At 44.0% G+C, this 18,104-nt stretch overlaps 1 protein-coding gene across 1 annotated transcript; it reads left to right on the top strand.

Annotated features, from left to right (window-relative positions):
* The first annotated feature begins 1,469 nt into the window (after positions 1-1,469).
* On the top strand, positions 1,470-7,550 carry mafba (MAF bZIP transcription factor Ba). The gene has a single exon (XM_033629806.2). It carries the CDS (start codon positions 4,110-4,112, stop codon positions 5,334-5,336), a length of 1,227 nt encoding a protein of 408 aa, XP_033485697.1. The 5' UTR covers positions 1,470-4,109; the 3' UTR covers positions 5,337-7,550.
* Positions 7,551-18,104: the final 10,554 nt, after the last annotated feature.

Below are 18,104 nucleotides of genomic sequence, written 5' to 3' on the forward strand. Positions count from 1 at the left end.
TATTTTATGCCAAAACACAGATAATTCATTAATGGAAACACCTGTTTACACACTGTGACTCAGAGCGGGGAGATGGATCATACAGTTGAAGTGATAAAAAATGCGTTTTAGTAAGATGCAGCTATAAAATTTCAGCACATTATTGAAGACGCATCTGCGCAAGGACATTTTTAAATTAAGGCAAATTGACACCGGGACTTTTTCGACAGATTCCCGCAGTTTAATTCTGTAAAACATCATAAATCATAAGGCATATTATAGTGATAGACAGTGCGTAAAGTTGAAATTTTTTAAGTAGTAAAAACTCACTCATTATGCATTTGAAAATGAGTATCTGCTGTATAAATAAAGGCGGTTACGGGTAAAAGTTTTGGGCGCTGGAGCCGCGGCTGCACGAGCTCTGCGCGTCTCTTTCCTTCCCTCCTGCGTCAAAGCTCATCAAAGCAGCACTTCCGAAAGCACCGTCTCTCCATCTCCATCTCCATCCCTCACCCTCCCTGTCACGGGCCTTCCAACTCGGCTACCTCCCGTTTTGTTCTGCAGCATTTCCAGGAATAGTCGTGGGGGACCATTAGAGTTAATCATTACGCACGCCAAACAGCCAAAAGACGAGCAAAATAAAACCAACTGTTTCCCTCAGAGTGAGACACAGAGTCTGATTCTGACTGTTAAAAAAAAAGTATTCCTCATAGTCACTGCATCCTCCCATGCAGACGAAGTTTGAGCTCACGCAGATCCAAGCGCTCTTGGCAACGCATCCCGGCCTCCGGACAGCAGGTGCACATGCATGGTTAGGTCCTGGAGCGGAGTACAAATCCATATTTGTGAGGGGGAATCGTGTCTCTTCCTGTAGACAACACCATGGGCCTCCTGTGTGAAACCAGCGGGCCTGTTGCAGGTGTGAGATGTGAGCTGTGGGGAAGCTCTGCAGCCACTGCAGCCTCCATGCGTCAACTGTTAAATGTATCATTTTAAAGGTGATTTTATTTCTGTTATTCATTCCTAAAATCCGTAGGATGGGACTCTCATTAGGGGCGAATAAGCAAGCATCAACACTTTTTTTTCGCTGTCCATAAGCACACGGATCACTTAATAGATCATTAACCACCGATATGCTGCTGACATGGACGCTTTTTTACATCTCGTCTCTCCATTACAGCCCGTTATTACCGAAGGGGGAGAGCCGCCGGCAGGCCTGCCTGGATCTATTAGACGGTGGACTCGGGCTATATTAGAGAGCATTACGACCTAATGGGGCTGCCGTCGGGTCGGCCTCGCTGGGAAGGGGTTTCAGAGCGGCACGGCACGACTCGCTCAGGGCGCTTTTGAAGTTGGAGAACTGAGAAGCTCGCCTGCAGTTGAAGGGAATAAAAAGAGGATGACTGTAACTTGAACGCTGCCTGCACATTTATGATTGTGCACTTAAAAAAGGGGCTTTAATTTGTATTTGAGTGCATTAGTATGGGGTGATGTCCAGACGCTCTGAGGCTGGAAAAGGAAAAGTAGAGTGTGTAAACAAACTTGAGATGTTAGGAAGGTTGAGGATAAATCACCATCCTCTCTAGATAAAAATCACATGAGGAAGAAATACAATCACACTTTGTAATTATTATATCTGGTGCAAAATAATGATGTAGGCGCGTAAAATCTTATAAGGATAATAAAAATAACAGTAATAATTAATCAGAAAAACAATGAAAATAAAAGACAATGAGAAATAAGTGCGTTTTTAATTTATGCTTCATGAAAAAATGTGTTAATAAAAGTGTTTAATTTCATATATTTTAGGCCTTTTTTTGTTTACCTTCATTACAGTATACAGCAATTTAGGTCAGACTTTTATTCAAGCTTAAACATCCTTAAAATACCCAAACCTGAATTGCGTTAAAAAATAAAATGTAAACTAAACCAAATTAGGACTTAGTAGGTTGTGATTTATGACTGGATTCAGAGTTCATCACTGCTGCACAACTCAGACTGATTAAGAATTTAAACCAAACAAATAAGCCCTTCATTATCGGATCTCATCTTTGGCAGCCTCCTCTTACATCCAGCCTGATCAATACGCGCTGGTCGCGGCTGTACTCAACCGTGGATATGAGGTGGAAACGAAATGATAATCCGATCGATGCTTCAAACTGACTCATTTACAAGCAGTTTCTTTTTGCAGGGAAGCGAGACATTTGCTCACACTACTTCTATTTTCCTTTTTAAGAGGGGGTGAGGGCAATTAAAAAACAGATCAAATCAATTCTACGCGCACACATCCTGGAGGATCTGATCCTGATTTTGGCCAAACTACCTGTTAGAGAGTGTCAGACAGAGGATTGAACACAAGACAATGAGTGTTCACGAGACTCAAATGACAGAGATTAATTGTTGTCAGTCATAATTGCAGGATGTGACCTTTAAAAGGAGCCATTAGCGCGGAGATAATAAAAGAAATCCAAGCACAAAATAAAAGCAAATCGGTGCAAGCAGCATCTCTGCAGCACCATCGGTTCACGCGTTGCCCACGCAGGGGCAGCCTTGAGCCTGTTTTCTGGTGAATCCCCCTGTTGTGATGCTGCACGGTGTAAAACAAACTGTCCGAGCCAAGAGGAGCCTGGTGTGGGAATCCGGGAGTAATAACAGGCTCTGGAGTCAAAGTCAACTTTACTTTTTACCAGAGAAAACACACTTAACCCGTAATGATTAAAACACAGGGTCATAAAACACACACAGGGGTGCTGTGGTCGCATCATATCTTACATTACTTTAAAATCTGTGAAGTTCAGTGCAGCAAGGTCACAACTGAGGATTACAAACACACAAAGAATTAGATATTATAATTCGCCACTGTGGGCTTTACTAGAGTCTAAACCTCCAAATCTGACACGAAGGAGTCATGTGTCCTTGTTTGCAGGAAAGGTCAAGATTCAGCTTTTCAACACTGTTATAAATTGGTGATCACCTCGACCTTTCTGTGCAGGAGAATGCAGCCTTGCTGGTGGTTGGTTACTTTGTGAAACTGCATGCAAACACTGTGTATATTAGGTGTGAAAAGTGATCTGCTAAACCACATAATGCCATTTAAAATCAAGTTGTGTGAAGCTTTCTTTCTGCAAATAACATTGTGGCGAATTAAGGGAGCAATGTGCACTGGGTTTGTTCAGTTACACTGATTTTTCTGGACACATGATACAACTGTTGGTAGAAATGTGCCTATTCTGTGTAATCTGGGTTTTTTTATCGCGCAACATTTTGTTAAATTGAAGTTTTTCTTGGGGAGTTTGTGCCATTAAAGTGTCATGACAGCACTGCAGCATATAAATCCCTCACATGACTCCCACTGAGCTCCCAAACTGTCCTGAGAGAGGACATGGAGCGGTGCGTTACACCGGAGTCGTGTCCACGAAGTGAAGGCATTTCTCTCTCCTCCACTTTTCCTCCCACCTTCTGCTTTTAGGGAAGTCGGTCAGCTGACTGTCTGTAGCTGTCAATACTGTATTGTGCGCCCTCCTCTCCTCTGTTTCCCTCCTCCTTCTCTTCCTCTATTTCAGCGCAGAGTCCCGCTCCCATTGGAGAGCTGCGCGCTACGGATCCAGCCTTTCGGCTCGACGTCACGGTGCGCTATAAGGATAAAGCGCTGGCTGGCTCCAAGCGCAGTCTGCTGGATACCACAGAGTGGGAGAGAGGAAGAGAGGCGAGCCTTTAAATCTCTGCGGTGCAGAGCTGGGAAAGCTGCTTCTCAGCGAAAAATCAGACCGCCCTATTTACTCTGCTTATTTGCTCCTATTATTTTCCTGGTGAAAACAAAAGGACTTACAACCAAGAAGTCGCAACGAGGACTGGTGCCCGTGTCAGCGATCAGACGTGGTATTTCCTTTTATTATTGTTATTTATGTTTTTTTTTGTGTGTGTGTGTGAATACACTTCTACTGAATGGACTGAGGTTTTTTTGCACTGAGAAGCGTTGCTTTCTACCTCCCGCCTGGTCTCTCTGCCAGATTATCCCAGCAGAAGTAGGCTACATGACGCAAACCGAGCGCAGAGCATTAGTGTGAAAGTTTTCCTCCACTACTTTTTTTCATTTTCCTTTTTTTTCTCCACCGATCACTCGGTGTTTCATGCTACAGCAAGTCTGTGCACAGCGGTGGAGGAGCCAAAAGAACTATTGCATGAAACAAGAAAGGAGAGAAGACACGCTGATTACTAAGTCAGTTTTTGCAACGCTCGCAAGTACCTTTGCATATCTGCACAAGAGTCGCGACAGCAGCATGAGTGCAGAGCTGAACATGGGCCCGGAGCTGCCCAGCAGCCCTCTGGCTCTGGAATATGTCAACGATTTTGACCTGATGAAGTTTGACGTGAAGAAGGAAGGCCTGGCCGGGCTGGAGCGCAACGGGGTGCGCCAGTGTAACCGACTCCAACCTCAAGGCTCTGTGTCGTCCACCCCCATCAGTACGCCCTGCAGCTCGGTGCCCTCCTCACCCAGCTTCAGCCCCACAGAGCAGAAAAGCCACCTAGAGGAGCTGTACTGGATGCCGAACAGCGGGTACCACCAGCAGATAGACCCGCAGACGCTAAGCCTGACCCCAGAGGACGCAGTGGAGGCCCTGATCGGAGCCACAGCTCACGGCCACCCTCCGCCTCCGCACGTCCAGCAGCAGCTGCAGCAGCAAGGCGCTTTCGAGGGCTACAGGGGGCCGCACCACCATCACAGCCACCACGGCCACGGCCAGCAGCACCATCACCCATACGCTGGGGGCATCCCGCACCACGCCGATGAACTGTCCGGGCACCCGGGCGGACACAACCACCCACACAGCCAGCACCACCACCACCACAGCCAGGACCCCGACAGCCCGTCCCCGGTGTCCCCAGACTCCCACCAGTCGCTCCATCACCACCGCCACCACCATCACCACCATCCGCACGGCCACCTGAGCCAGTCGGGGGGGCACCACGGCTCCGGGGGCGGACTCAACGTGGAGGACCGCTTCTCCGACGACCAGCTGGTGTCCATGTCGGTGAGGGAGCTCAACAGACACCTACGGGGCTTCACCAAGGACGAGGTCATCCGCCTCAAGCAGAAGCGGAGGACCCTGAAGAACCGGGGCTACGCTCAGTCCTGCCGGTTCAAGCGGGTGCAGCAGAAGCACGTGCTGGAGAACGAGAAGACGCAGCTGATCAACCAGGTGGAGCAGCTGAAGGCGGAGATCAGCCGGCTGGCGAGGGAGAGGGACGCCTACAAACTCAAGTGTGAGAAACTGACGGGGTCAGGGGCCAATAACGGGTTCCGCGAGGCTGGCTCGACCAGTGACAACCCTTCATCACCAGAGTTTTTCATGTGAGTTGTCATAGCCTTTTCTTGTGAACCCCCTCCACAACAAACTCTCCCCTCCACCCCCACCTTTCCTTTCTCCACAAATGACTGACTGGCTGATGAGCAAACAATAATAATCCACACCTCCCATACTGTTTATGATTATACTAATAACGGTAACAATTATATTCATATTAGAAGAATAATCCATCAAATAGTATTCTCATATATAACCATCTCTCCATCCACGTGTCAACTGAGATACAAAGAGCAACGTAGAGTGTCTGATCAGTCGCAGCATCTTTGTAGATTAGTTGCTTGTAGTGAAGAGACTTTTTTCTTTTCTTCTTCAAAGAAGAGGATCGGCTGATGAACTTTTTTCTTTCCTTCCTTTGCGGCTACAGCTTTGAAATAATCTGTAAGTAGTGTGGGGAGGCGTCGGGGCCCGTTGTCTTGTAATTTTGTTCTCCAAAAATGATGACATTGTTATGAAACAACACGAGCAGGCCTGGCCTCGCAGCCTGAAACACACACACACACACACACACACACACACACACACACTCACATTCGACAAGTGGGCCCGTAATCTGAGGAAAAAAAAGTCTCCAAAAGCAAGACTCCACTTTATGCAAATTTAACTTCTGTCTACTAACCCGTCACGGGAGGGGGACATTTTATGCAACATCTCATTGATTTATTGCCTGCTTGGTTATATTCGAATATATATTGAAACAAAAAATCTGCATTAAATATTAATCCTGCATGCTGGACATGTACGGTGATAATTTCTATTTTGTACTTTCATCTTCTCGTGTATATTAAGAGCATGTTGTTGATCTGCGCTTCTCCATAGTTTTTTTTGGGGGGGGGTTAGAGAAATGCAGCGGGGACAGAACAGCAGGACTGCCGGTGCAGTATCATATGGTGTTGGTTTCTTTGGGCTTGTAAATATTATGCAACCGCAAAACTGCACAACAAGATTGAGGAGGCTGGTTTGAACTTCTTTCTTTCTTTGTGTTGTGTTTTTATTTCATTTTGTATGATTTTTTTTATGATTTTCCATCATGTTGGGGGTGTTGATCGAAAAAGGAGTGCATTTTTTCTGTTGCATTTAAATACAACAAAACTTTTTTTGTGTGTGTCAAGTGCACTTTTTTGGATGATGATTTGTTTTTTTTTTGTTTTTTTTTTTTGCAAGTTTTCATTTTGACGTTTGTGCAGACCTCCCTCCAGGAAGACATACTATGATACTATATTGTGTGATTATTCGACAATAGGCCTACGTGCAGAGTTTGAAGAGGGATACTTGGACACATGTCGTGTGAGGCTGAGGAGGCGAACATGTGGCCACGATATTATTGGAGCCAGATTGCACAGAATAGGCGCATTAAGGCGAGGTTACAAGTTTTCTACATGCTGTTTTAGCACACACAATGTGGGTTAATGCTCTCTGTCATTTTAATTCAACGTGGCTTGTGTGCCACTAATTCAGAGACGTGCTGTTCTGCCTCTTATTAACTCTTTAACCAGCCACATCAAACCCAAACAAATGCTCTCATTCCGATTGGCGGCCACCTGTAGCATATTATCACTGGGCCTAATAGTAATGATTCATATTTGTAACAATATTTCTTGTCAGGGGGTTTTATGTGGAGTTAATATTTAGATAGAGCGAGCTTTTTAATACAAAGTTTGACTATTAATGTCCTATGTTTTCCTGATTTTTTTTTCTGCCGGTCAGTAAAAAAGGGGATTCAGGTTGTGCAGATTCTCAAAATGAAAACAAATGTTTATGTCATGTAATACGTTTTTATTTTGTGTCTGTTTTTATTATTATTTGATGATTCTGGTTCTGCTGGCCAGATGCATAGTTAAAGTTTTTATTTTAATGATTTAAATTAACAAACTTGTCAGATCATATCGAATAAGCATGGTGCTTGCATTTGAAACTATTGTTGGAAAGTCATGCATTTAACAATCTTTGGTTTGTTACTGATTCAACTGTGTTGAAATCGAACTGAAACTGCAGCAGCGGGTTGTTGTTTTTTTCACCTATTCCATGTACTTTGCGATGATGGGGTCATGGGGATCAATTTTCAATCCTGTTTATATAAATAATAGTTAAAACACTTAAATTTGAACTGTTCCATTCAGGCTGGTTTCTGTTTTGTCTTATTTTTTGGTTGTTTTTGGAAGAAATTGTTTCCTATTTTGCTTATTAAAGTCATTGAAATGGCAATTATTTCCTCTCAGACTTTTTTTCCTGCCCGCCATATAGGAAAGATCTGTGATATAACAAAGTGAGTCATACAAACAGCATATTAGTAATTAATAATCCCACACACTGCAGTGATAGTAGCGCCAGAGCACTTTGTGCCAAAAAAGAAAATAAAGTCACAGCTATAGGAAATATTTATTCTCCAAAAAACTTATTTGCACCGACTTCTAAAAAGCGTGCATGCCATGTGTCCTTGGCCTTTTATTTTATTTTTCAGACTTAAGAATAATGTGGAAACTTTTGGACCAAAGCCCACCGGCTCACTGTGATTAGATCACCGGCTCTGGCCGTGTGTGTGTGGCGCTGCAGGGAGATTCCTATACATGCTGCTGGCCTCTGCTGCCATGCTGACTTCTGCAGAAACCCCGCCGTCACCAGAGCGCACGGTAAAAGGAGATCTTTGACCTTGCAACATACCGGGGAGGAGATAAAAACCACACATTTAAATTAAGTGGTAAAATTATTTTGGATTTTTTGGGAGCTGCGTGTCTTTAAATGCACCACAAGGCTCAATCCGGCTGGTTGTTACACAATTTGAGTCTTTAAAAAAAGTCGCGTGATGCGCAGAGCCAGCTTCAAAATAATCCCTTGCGCGCGCCTGCGGGTGTGATATTTTTATGCTTCACATTAATGGAATTTATGATTGCCATGTGTCAACACGCTTGCAGGCGACCGTATTCTCCTGTTTTAATCATGGCTACATGCAAAGAATGCGCGCAAAATGTAAAGTTCAGGAGTGTCTACTAGATTTGCTTTACATATGGCACATTTTTCCAAACGCAAAAATATCAACATTCTTCCATCTGCATGTCCGGAATAGTATGACAGTATAGGAGCAGAGAAGTAGAAGAAGCAGAGAGGAGTAAGTGTTGATCTGGTCCCGGTCTAGAGTTTCTGGTGTCAGAACATTATCTGCCCCGTGTCTGCACATTCTCAAGGACAAAACCGCTAGGCAGAGAATCAACCAATGAGACCCAAGGAAGGCGAGTCTAGTTTACATTCTCCTTCCCTCTCCCTCTCTCTCTCTCTCTCTCCCTCTCTCTCTCTCTCTCTCTCTCTCTCTCTCTGCCTCTCTCTGGACAGCCACTGCAGCCTGGGGGCATGAGTGCAGCTGGGGTGAACCGGGAAAAAGAGGCCTAGGCTATATTTACAGTTATGATAATAACCCCCCAAAAATAACAAAAACAACTGCCTTTAGTTGTCTATAGGGGATTGTTTTCACCTTTCCTCCTCAGATTTTATATAAAAGCTGCAGTGTGAGCGATTCAACCAGGCTTTGTGTGTTATGTACATTATCATATGGTGTGGTTATGACTTCAGACCTTCACACACGTCAGCTGGATGCACAGGACCCAAAGAGCGAGAGCCTTGAAGAGATCACGAGAAACAACCAAACAATCATGTTTAAAAAGCTGTCTGATTGTGAGCTATGTCACAAAAGAGGCTCTAATCTTAGTCACGCGTCCTTTATGATAAATCTGTAAAAGCAATAAATGAATATCGAACCACTTGGTGAAAAAGTGAATCCAATAATGTATTGACAATCTTGATTCATGAATCAATGCACAGGAGGTAATTCATTAAGGGGAATTTGTGTGATATGTTGTTGCATTACTGCCTCATCTCTGACCTTTATGAATCATGTGTGCAGAGGTGACAACTATTTTTAGTATAAAAGACTCTAACCTGCAGGAGGGATTTTACAAATTTTGTGCAGGTGTTTTTGTTGTGGACCGCTGATGTGTGGAGCTGTGTAGAGGAATGGATAGTGGGGAATTGTAAAAAAGAAAGGGACACAAAGTAAGGGGGGGGGGGGGGGGGGGGGGGGGGGGGAGTAGAGGAAAGCATCAGCCTTGGCTCAGCGGAAGAGCCAAGGACACAGTGACCAGGCGTACTGTAATGATTTTAGTCTCCGATCACACATTCACGCCCCCCCACAGAGATCCTATCTGCATTCAGCCTGCTCTGCCAGCTTCCAGTTCCAGCTCCTTGCATCAGCAGCAGCAGCAGCAGCAGTGAAGAGCGCAGGCACAGCAGCCCCCAAAACCTGGCCTGCTTCTGCTCATCGCACTGGACCTTTCTAAGCTCCAGTCATGGCTCCAGCAGGTCAGCGGCTTATAGGAACTCTCCAAGCATTAGTTTCAGCCCTGCTGCAGGTATTTCAAAGCCTCTGATGTGCACGTTTCTTACATGCTCTATACACTCAGACCTGAAACACCATGAACTCATTTGCATCTTGCATAATTTGTGAAAGAACGTGAGATGATTTTTCTTAGTCTACTGTATTTACTCCATTCACAGGGACGTACGTGATTATTTTAATTACCACCAGCGATATATATGGTTTGAACTCCGTCTGCGTTGTCATGTTGATTTAATTACATTTAGATAAAATTCCACACACTTACATATCCACACACACAAGCAGTCCAGCACACTGCCACACCAGCAGTCCATTGACTTTCATTGGAAGTGACTTCCCTGCTACTCTAAATCACAATGATTTCCCAGGGAATTAAAGCAGGCTTTCCCCAAGGGACGCACACACACTAAAGAACATTAACCAGTTACTGAGAGGGTTTTTCAGAGTGTGTATGTGTGTGTGTGTGTGTGTGTGTGTGTGTGTGTGCTAGTGTTCGCCTACCAATGTAAACACAATGAGAATAGGGGATGAAAGAATTATGTTTCTCTAATTAGTCTTTGTCTATTTGTGTTTTACTTCTCAGCGTTGTCAGACTCCACTTGGCGTTGAAAGCGTATGCTAATGTTTTCCAACTATTCACCATATCTCAGAGGTGTGTGTGCATGTGTTTCACTCTGCCTGTTGGAATCTCACAGTTGTCAGCACGCTGGACTCGAGTCAATGGCAATCAATCTTCACCATCTTCTCCTCCTCGTCTCTCCCTCATCTCGCGCTCCATCCGTCCCCTCATCTTCCCTCCTTCAATCCTCAGCCGAGCCCGGCCCCTGTCTGGAGTTCAGATCAAGATGGCATCACCGCGTCTGTTATTCATCTTTAGCCAACACAAACACTCAGATTCACACTCCTAAATAATTACACAAGCAATCGGATTTCTTCTTTGACTAACAACACACAGATTGAAACAAACAGGTGAACATGAGTCTATTTTCTTGCAGTACAGTGTGTGGCCATTACACACACACACACACACACACACACACACACACACAAACACACTCTGACCTGAACTTGAATTTAAAGTTTGCCGTAAAATATAATTTCAGTGTAACAAACGCTTGCCAGTAACTCTTTTTAAAACTGGATATTCATGTAATTCTGAAATTACATCACCGTTAATGATAACATCTCAAAAGGCTCTATTTCCACACGGTTGCAGACGAGAAGTAGCCGCTGCTTTCCGCTGACCTCGTCCACCGCAGCATCTCTTTGTGATGAATTTGTACCTTCATGGTCACAACCAGTCAATGGTCTGTATGATGGATACCTATGGCCATGGCCGCAGTGAGTCAATGAAAGTGACCCATGTGTACATCTCTGCTTCCGGGATGTGAAACCCAATTCCGGGTGGGATTGATCCATGTCTGGCCGCTGCGAGGATAAGGCCAGAGGGAGAAGATAAGAGCAGACACCGAGCGGTCAATGATACGTTTGAACCATCAACCTCTACTGCAAACAGGACGTTATAATGACCCCCCCCCCAGACGTTTAAAGGTATACAGACCATATTTCATGAGGACATGTGAAAGGCGTTTGTTTTCATTTAAGCACTGCTGACTTCCACTGAAAATCAGTGGTGAAGGAAGTATTCAGATTCTTTACTTAAGTAAAAGCAGCAATACTGCAGTATAAAAGTACTTAATCAGTTAGTTAGTTCAATTAGTTAGTTCAAGTAAAAGTACTCATAATACTGTGAGTGCTATACTATAGTATGTTATATTATTATGATTTCTGATCAAGCAGCAACCTTCAAGCGGGATTTATAGGCTACTTGTGCGGCAAACCCTACGCACATCGTGAGCATTTATACTTGTGTGGTGGTGTGTCTGTGTCACTCTGCAGTTACACCTCCAAACACTAGTCCGCGGTGAGGTTTCTGTGAAGTGCTGTAAAGTTTAGTTGATTCTAAACACACATTAAACACACATTAAACATGGCTTAATAGAGACAATTCCAAACACAAATACACAAATCAGCTTCACTATAACTCGGACACATTTTCCGAACACAACATGCTAACGTTATTAGCACAAGCCTACTGCATTTTACATTGTAGCAGCTAGTGATCTTTTCCTCTTCTCATATGAGGCCAGGGACAACAGCAACATTTAACAAAGGTAATGGTACATAACTTGGCTCCATTGCAACTCACAAGGTTCACTGACAAAACAACTGTCTTATACTAAACACGTTCTCCAAACAAATACAACATGCTAACGTTATTAGAACAAGCTGATGGCATTTTACATTGTATAAATTAGCCTTGCAATGAGCAGAGATTTCCTAAACTCATATGAAGCCATCTCAAAGTATAAATTACACACTACTAAAATGTTTTTTTTTTGTGGAGGCTTTACTGTCTTCACAATTTATTGTTTCTTATCTGTGAAATTAAAGTAAATAAAAGCTTTGTTTCCACTGAGGGAAATGGTTTCAGAGTACAAAAATAGACAGGAGGTCTGTGTTGCTGCAGAGTGTAGTTACATTTCTGGGGAGGTGCACGTCAGGCTACGATGTTGGCTCCATGTTGATGCAGAGCCTACGCTGTAGGTACGGCGTCAGTTCAATGCAGAAGTATAAATTCCGCCTAATGGCCACTTGAAGCTAGCTTTAAAAGCAAGCCAGTCCTCAGAGACAGCCGTGTCAAAATACCCAACTTTAGAGCAGAAATACATGTTTACAGCCTGGTACAAAAAGAGAATTTTAGTCTCTATAGCTAATTTCATTGTTCATGTCAACTATAGCCTACAGGGGGTGAATTTTCATATAACTCACCTGTTTAAATGTTATTAAGACTTCAAATTATGTATACAGCATTTTTACAGCAGGGGCGTGATGAATAAACGACACAAAGATGCGAAATACTCCCCTGCAAGTATTTTTAATCAAAACTATTTATATCGGATGCTGATCTGCGACAGTTGCAGCGCAGCTGTTCAATAAAAGGTTTTGATGCGAACACAGTCACTGGCAGAGATGGGAATTTGAGACAACTACCTGGATCTTATTGACCCAGAACAGTATCTGGCACTCTGTCTGAGGTAAGTCGTTGCGTAGCCTAAGCTACTGTAAGCAATTCTACTGAGGTTCCTTTTGGCGAAATGCTAGCAAAATGTTACACAGTGTTTATGCCTACAGCTTTTATTGTGAAAGGTAAGATTGGAAGGATTGCCATCTTGGTTCAGACAACAAAGTTTCTCTGTTGTTGTTTTATAATCACTGTAAGTATGGGTGCTGCGTGATTGGTTGATGTCTTTATAGGTGGTGCAAAAGCTCCAAAAAAGCCTTGACCTTGTTCCAAAAAAAAAAAAAAAAAAAAAAAAAAAGAGGAAAAATTTGACGTCGCTTTTTTGCCATGTACTATTCCTATTCTGTGACAAAACACTCACGACTGAAACAACAGTCAGAAAAAATATACTGACAAGTAAATAAATCGCATGGAAAAAACTGTCATGTGAGTAAAAGCTTAAGGGCGTGGCTGCTTTGAGTGACAGGCGGTCTGCGGACAGTCTCCTCAGGGTCTCAGTCAGATCTTTGAGTTTTTGACTGTTGCAATTTGAAAAAGTCACCGTGGATGTTTCCAATATTCCCTGAACACATTGTTTCTGACATTTCATATTAAACAAATAATTGGAATGAAAACCTCAATCAAACTAACAAATCCAATGATCTCGGTAACAACATCTATAAACATTACTTTCTAACCACCGACACAGTACAGATGCAAATACCACCAGCCAATTAACTCCACCGAGCACCTGTCTACTGTCCTGCACGAGCACTGTTGGCGTGCTGTATCATCTCCACCCTGTGTACTGTGCTCTGGCCTGTTGTCGCCCTAAGATGTGAAGTAAATAATTGAATGGATCCATTAATAAATAAAGTGCAGGGGGGGAGAGAGGAAGAGGATGGAGGGAGAGGAGAGATGGGAGAGACAGGTCACTCATCTTTACAATCACCGCGCAGGAAGCGGCATGACTGCAAACGTGCCGCCACTTCTCTCCCACTCTCCATAGGAGGTGTCTGGACATAATAAGCATTAGCTGTAGTGAACTCTGACTCTGAGCTCAGAGCAGGATGTGGCATTTCAACACATTTCCTCTCTGATCCACCGGGACAAGGCTACTTCCTGTAAAACAGGTGGAGGGAGGTAACACAGCGCTACCACCACAGAGGCAGGCCAAGTGTACCTTCGACCCAGCCAAACTGTTTTCCAGTAGGCCTTGGTAGATTCCAACTGGTGGGCGTTATTCCTATATGCTGTAGCCTGCTATGTAATATAAAAACCTGCCAAGGGAGCCCTTACTGGAAAAGTGAATATGAAGTTGTGGTTTTGAACCATATAGAATTTTAAGAGGCTTCATTATCAGCTATTGAAAAGTTGCAGTAGCTGCAGTAGAAAAGGGGTTTCCTGTTACAGTAGGTGCCTTTTTTGGCCACAGATGATTTTATTCTAACTGTATCTTCCTCCTCCAGCTCACAGACATCACACCAGACTTTTGTATTTATCCCTGCCTATATTTGTCTGTTGTTTGGGAAACAAATCAGAGGATGCAGCTCTGGAGTCAAACACCAAAATGAAGAGTTTGAATCCAAGACACAAAAAAAGCTACCCTCAAATCACATTACTGCTCTCACATGCCCAGAAATTATATATTTTCTTCCCTCTTTACTAATTCTACACTAATGCTCGCTGACTGCTCTCTGCTCTCCCTCTCACTCATTCACCCCATTCTTGCATTTTCTCTCTTGCTTTCCCCTTGTTTTCTCTTTCTCCGGGCCTTCTTTTTTATTTTACAGCCTGATCTCTATTTAGATTTCCTCGTTTGGAGTTGCCACAACGCTCCCCACTGCCAACATCTGTAAGTGGTTTGGAGGCAAGAGACACTATGGAAAAACATCAAAAAATAAAAAGAGCAGAACGGCGCTCTACTACCAGGGTTAGATAGAACAGAGGCTGTGAAAAGGATACAAACTGCTCTGGGATCAGAGGCAGGCGGCAGGCCGGGCTCCGTCTGACTGAAAGCATACGGTTGGCGGTGGAAGGAGATAAGTGCGTGAGTCGGGGGAGAGACATACAGTGCGTACATTCTGTGCAGCACTCTGCACGGTGCAAAGCATAAACGCAATACCTGCACATACTGTACTAGATGGGTGGGGGCGGCTTGTGGAGTTCTTGGGACCCCACAGTTTGGGGTTTACTGAGGATTGACCTCAATCACGTGTCAGGTTTTAGGCAGATTGGACTTAAGCTGCAGCACTTTTAAAGAGATTATGTTATTGTAAGAGATTAGAGGAAGTAGATACATTGAAGGGAGCTAATGAGGGGTTTCTCCCCTCCCCAGCTGCCAGCCTAATTCAGTGCTCACTGTCCTGTTGATAATACACACTACAATAGTATTACTGTGGCATTAGAGGCTTTACAGTGTTGTGGCAGTGAGAGCCCCTCTGTTGATAGTGTGGTAGAGGTTCAGATGGTTGTTTATTGCATTTACTGTACCATTTTGTGTGAGCATGTGGCTGCTCTTTACACAGAGGGGAGAGAGAACGGAGAGTTTGTGTGTACAGTAGGGTCTCATTAGGTAATGAGGATGATTACGCTGCATTAGGTGGTGGAGAAGAGAGGCAACAGCCACAGGGTGGGAGGGGAGAAGGGAACATGTGTCTGTGATTTGCGGCATAAGCACATACCATTTAATTGACACAAGCTCCCTCCGCCTCCTGATTGGTGCAGAGCTGTCCTCTGCACGTCTGCTTGGCCCTCTCCGTCCTTGACTCGGAGGGCAGAGAGACAGATGTGGTGTGAAAGGGGCGGAGTAGGGGAATACAGAGAGTGCGGAAAGGTACTGGACTGAAAGTCGGCTGCAGTTGGAGGCAGAGAGTGGAATATTGGACGCGTGTAAAAGTGTTTTGTAGGTCAGTCCGCCGCAGCCATGTAAAGCAGAGGAAGAAGATGGAAAGGTTTTGTCTGGGAGTCCCCATGACAGATTGTTAAGTAATGTTATTTGAGTCTTCTAAAGGAGTAGTGGAGAAACTACCAGAGCGTTGCCCAACATAGAGGAGCAGTTGGCTGAATGTGTGAAGACAGGCTTCCCCTTGCATGGAGCTGCCCTCTCTATTCCCCTTCTATAAGTAGGCAGGTATTTTTACCCAGGATAAAGTGCTGACCCAGTCTCAGGTAATTACACCCCTGTTGGGCTTTGGCACAGACATGTCAGGGCGGTGCTGAGTGCACCTTACACCCTAGCTACGGGTAAACCACACTTATCTCACTATTTACAAGCGAGTATAGAGCCTCGCTCCACATGAGACAGAGGGAGGAGGGCATACCTTGGCAAAGCCAGGAAACCTTCCTCCTGGCAGAGGCCCACTGACATCCCATCCCCCATCAAAGAGCATAAAAAAGACACAAATGAAATGAAACCGTATTCCATATTTATGCAGAGGGTGTAATCAAAGTAAGGGAAAAAAGCAACATGAATACAACCAAACTGAAGGATTCTGGCGACGCTGTGCCTGTGTGTGGTACATTTTCTGGCATGAATTCAATCCAATAATCCCTAAGAGGGTTAGGCATGTTCTAATCACTCTAACATAATAATGTTGAATGATCATGAATGATGCATATCTTTCTTGGAAGTGGTTCTTCAAAGAAAACAATGGCTCCATTAACGTGTCTGGATGTGTCGATGCCTAAAAATGACTTGACAAGTGTGACACTGACTTCGCTTAAAGAAAGAGTGGTTAATAACATAATAATATAATACCACCATATCATTCTGTCTAAACATACAGTACATGAAGGTATTTACGGGTTGGAGCCTGGCCCAACGCCAACAGGACCTGAGGGCAGTTGCACCGAGTTTGGTTTCATCTTCCGGCTCAACATAAAATATAAATAATACCACTGAGCACGTAATATCACTAATAAATAAAGGTTTTAATAACAAACCTACAATGATAGACTAAATGCAATACACATGGATTGTGTCCTTGTCTTCTCACACACTAGGAGTAACGGCAACATCAACAGGTTGCAACTTGCTCGCTAAGTTTGACGGATAATTGAAGAGAATATTACAAAAATCAAATGGGTAAGGCAGAATTTTTCCAACGGTTGTCAGGAAAATCTGGTTTGGAGAGCACTTTCGCACTTTCCTTCTGTCTCCATGATTTTGTCACGACAAGGCAAATTGACTTCTGTAAAATACTGTGTTCAGGGATTTTTAGCAGTCGGGCCAGGCTGAGGCTAGGGCCTGAATTAGGCCGGGTCACACTATGGCCAAAAATCCAAGCCAATGCATGCTTTTACTTGCTTTAAAAGGATGGATGGTTCAAATTATGATCACTTTGAATCACTCTGTTTAACAATGATTACTCTCTGTGTAAAGAGTTGACCAAAGCCATAACAATAAAAACATAACCCACTACCACAAGGCAAAGTAATTACATTGGTGTTCCATTTATCATAACCATAGCCTGTATTTAATGTTGCTGTCAGGATGATATTAGCCCCGTTTCAGCCTCAGTGCCATGTATCGTCTTCCACTACATGCCTTTGAGAAAAAAGTCTGCACTAAAGCCACTGAACATGTGTTTTTCTTAGACTTTGTCTGTGAGCAGAGCAAGAAATCTTTAGACCCAGTTGTCTTTACAAGAGACTTTCTCCAGCATCTATATATCTTCTCTCCCATTAAATGCATGTTCTATGGAAACTATGTGCTGTGTGTTGCTAGGCAAAGCCGAGGCGAAGGGAAATGGCTGTGGTCAGACCATAGTCCTTGAAAGAGAGGAGGAGAGGAAAGTAAGAAGACAGAGGAGGAGGAAAGAAAAAACAGCAAAGTGAAACACTTTCTGAGCTGAAATCATTTACCTATGCACACACGTGCGCACAAACATGCACTAGGACTGTTCCAGCTGAGGTGCCGTGTGTTATAATGCGCTGGTGGGAATGTGCCACTGCACGTTAATTCTCCCTTCACGCTTGCGTTGAGGAACACAGAGCCTCTAATTGATGCTAAACAAACTGCTGACCCAGACTCAGGATGAAGGTCTGTCACTGATGCACACGCAGAAACACACACTGGTACACAAACCATAAAGTGAACTGTTTGCCCCAAATTCACAAAACGTGAACTTCAGCTGAACAAATCCAAGGTTTCCTAAATTGTCACACACTTTTTTTTGGTGTGTTCTATAAGAGGCTTATAGGTGCAGAGCTTGAAAGTCATCCACCACATGCACAAGAATGAGACGCCTAGGTGGCAATGTCCTTGGCTTTTTGGAGGTACATTTGGGAGTGTGTGTGTGTGTGT

Source organism: Epinephelus lanceolatus, chromosome 8, assembly GCF_041903045.1.
Source record: "Epinephelus lanceolatus isolate andai-2023 chromosome 8, ASM4190304v1, whole genome shotgun sequence".
Classification (NCBI taxonomy): domain Eukaryota; kingdom Metazoa; phylum Chordata; class Actinopteri; order Perciformes; family Serranidae; genus Epinephelus; species Epinephelus lanceolatus.

What these genes read in the sequence shown, in the direction of transcription:
- mafba (XM_033629806.2), top strand. Translation starts at nt 4,110, where the DNA reads ATGCTACAGCAAGTCTGTGCACAGCGGTGGAGGAGCCAAAAGAACTAT.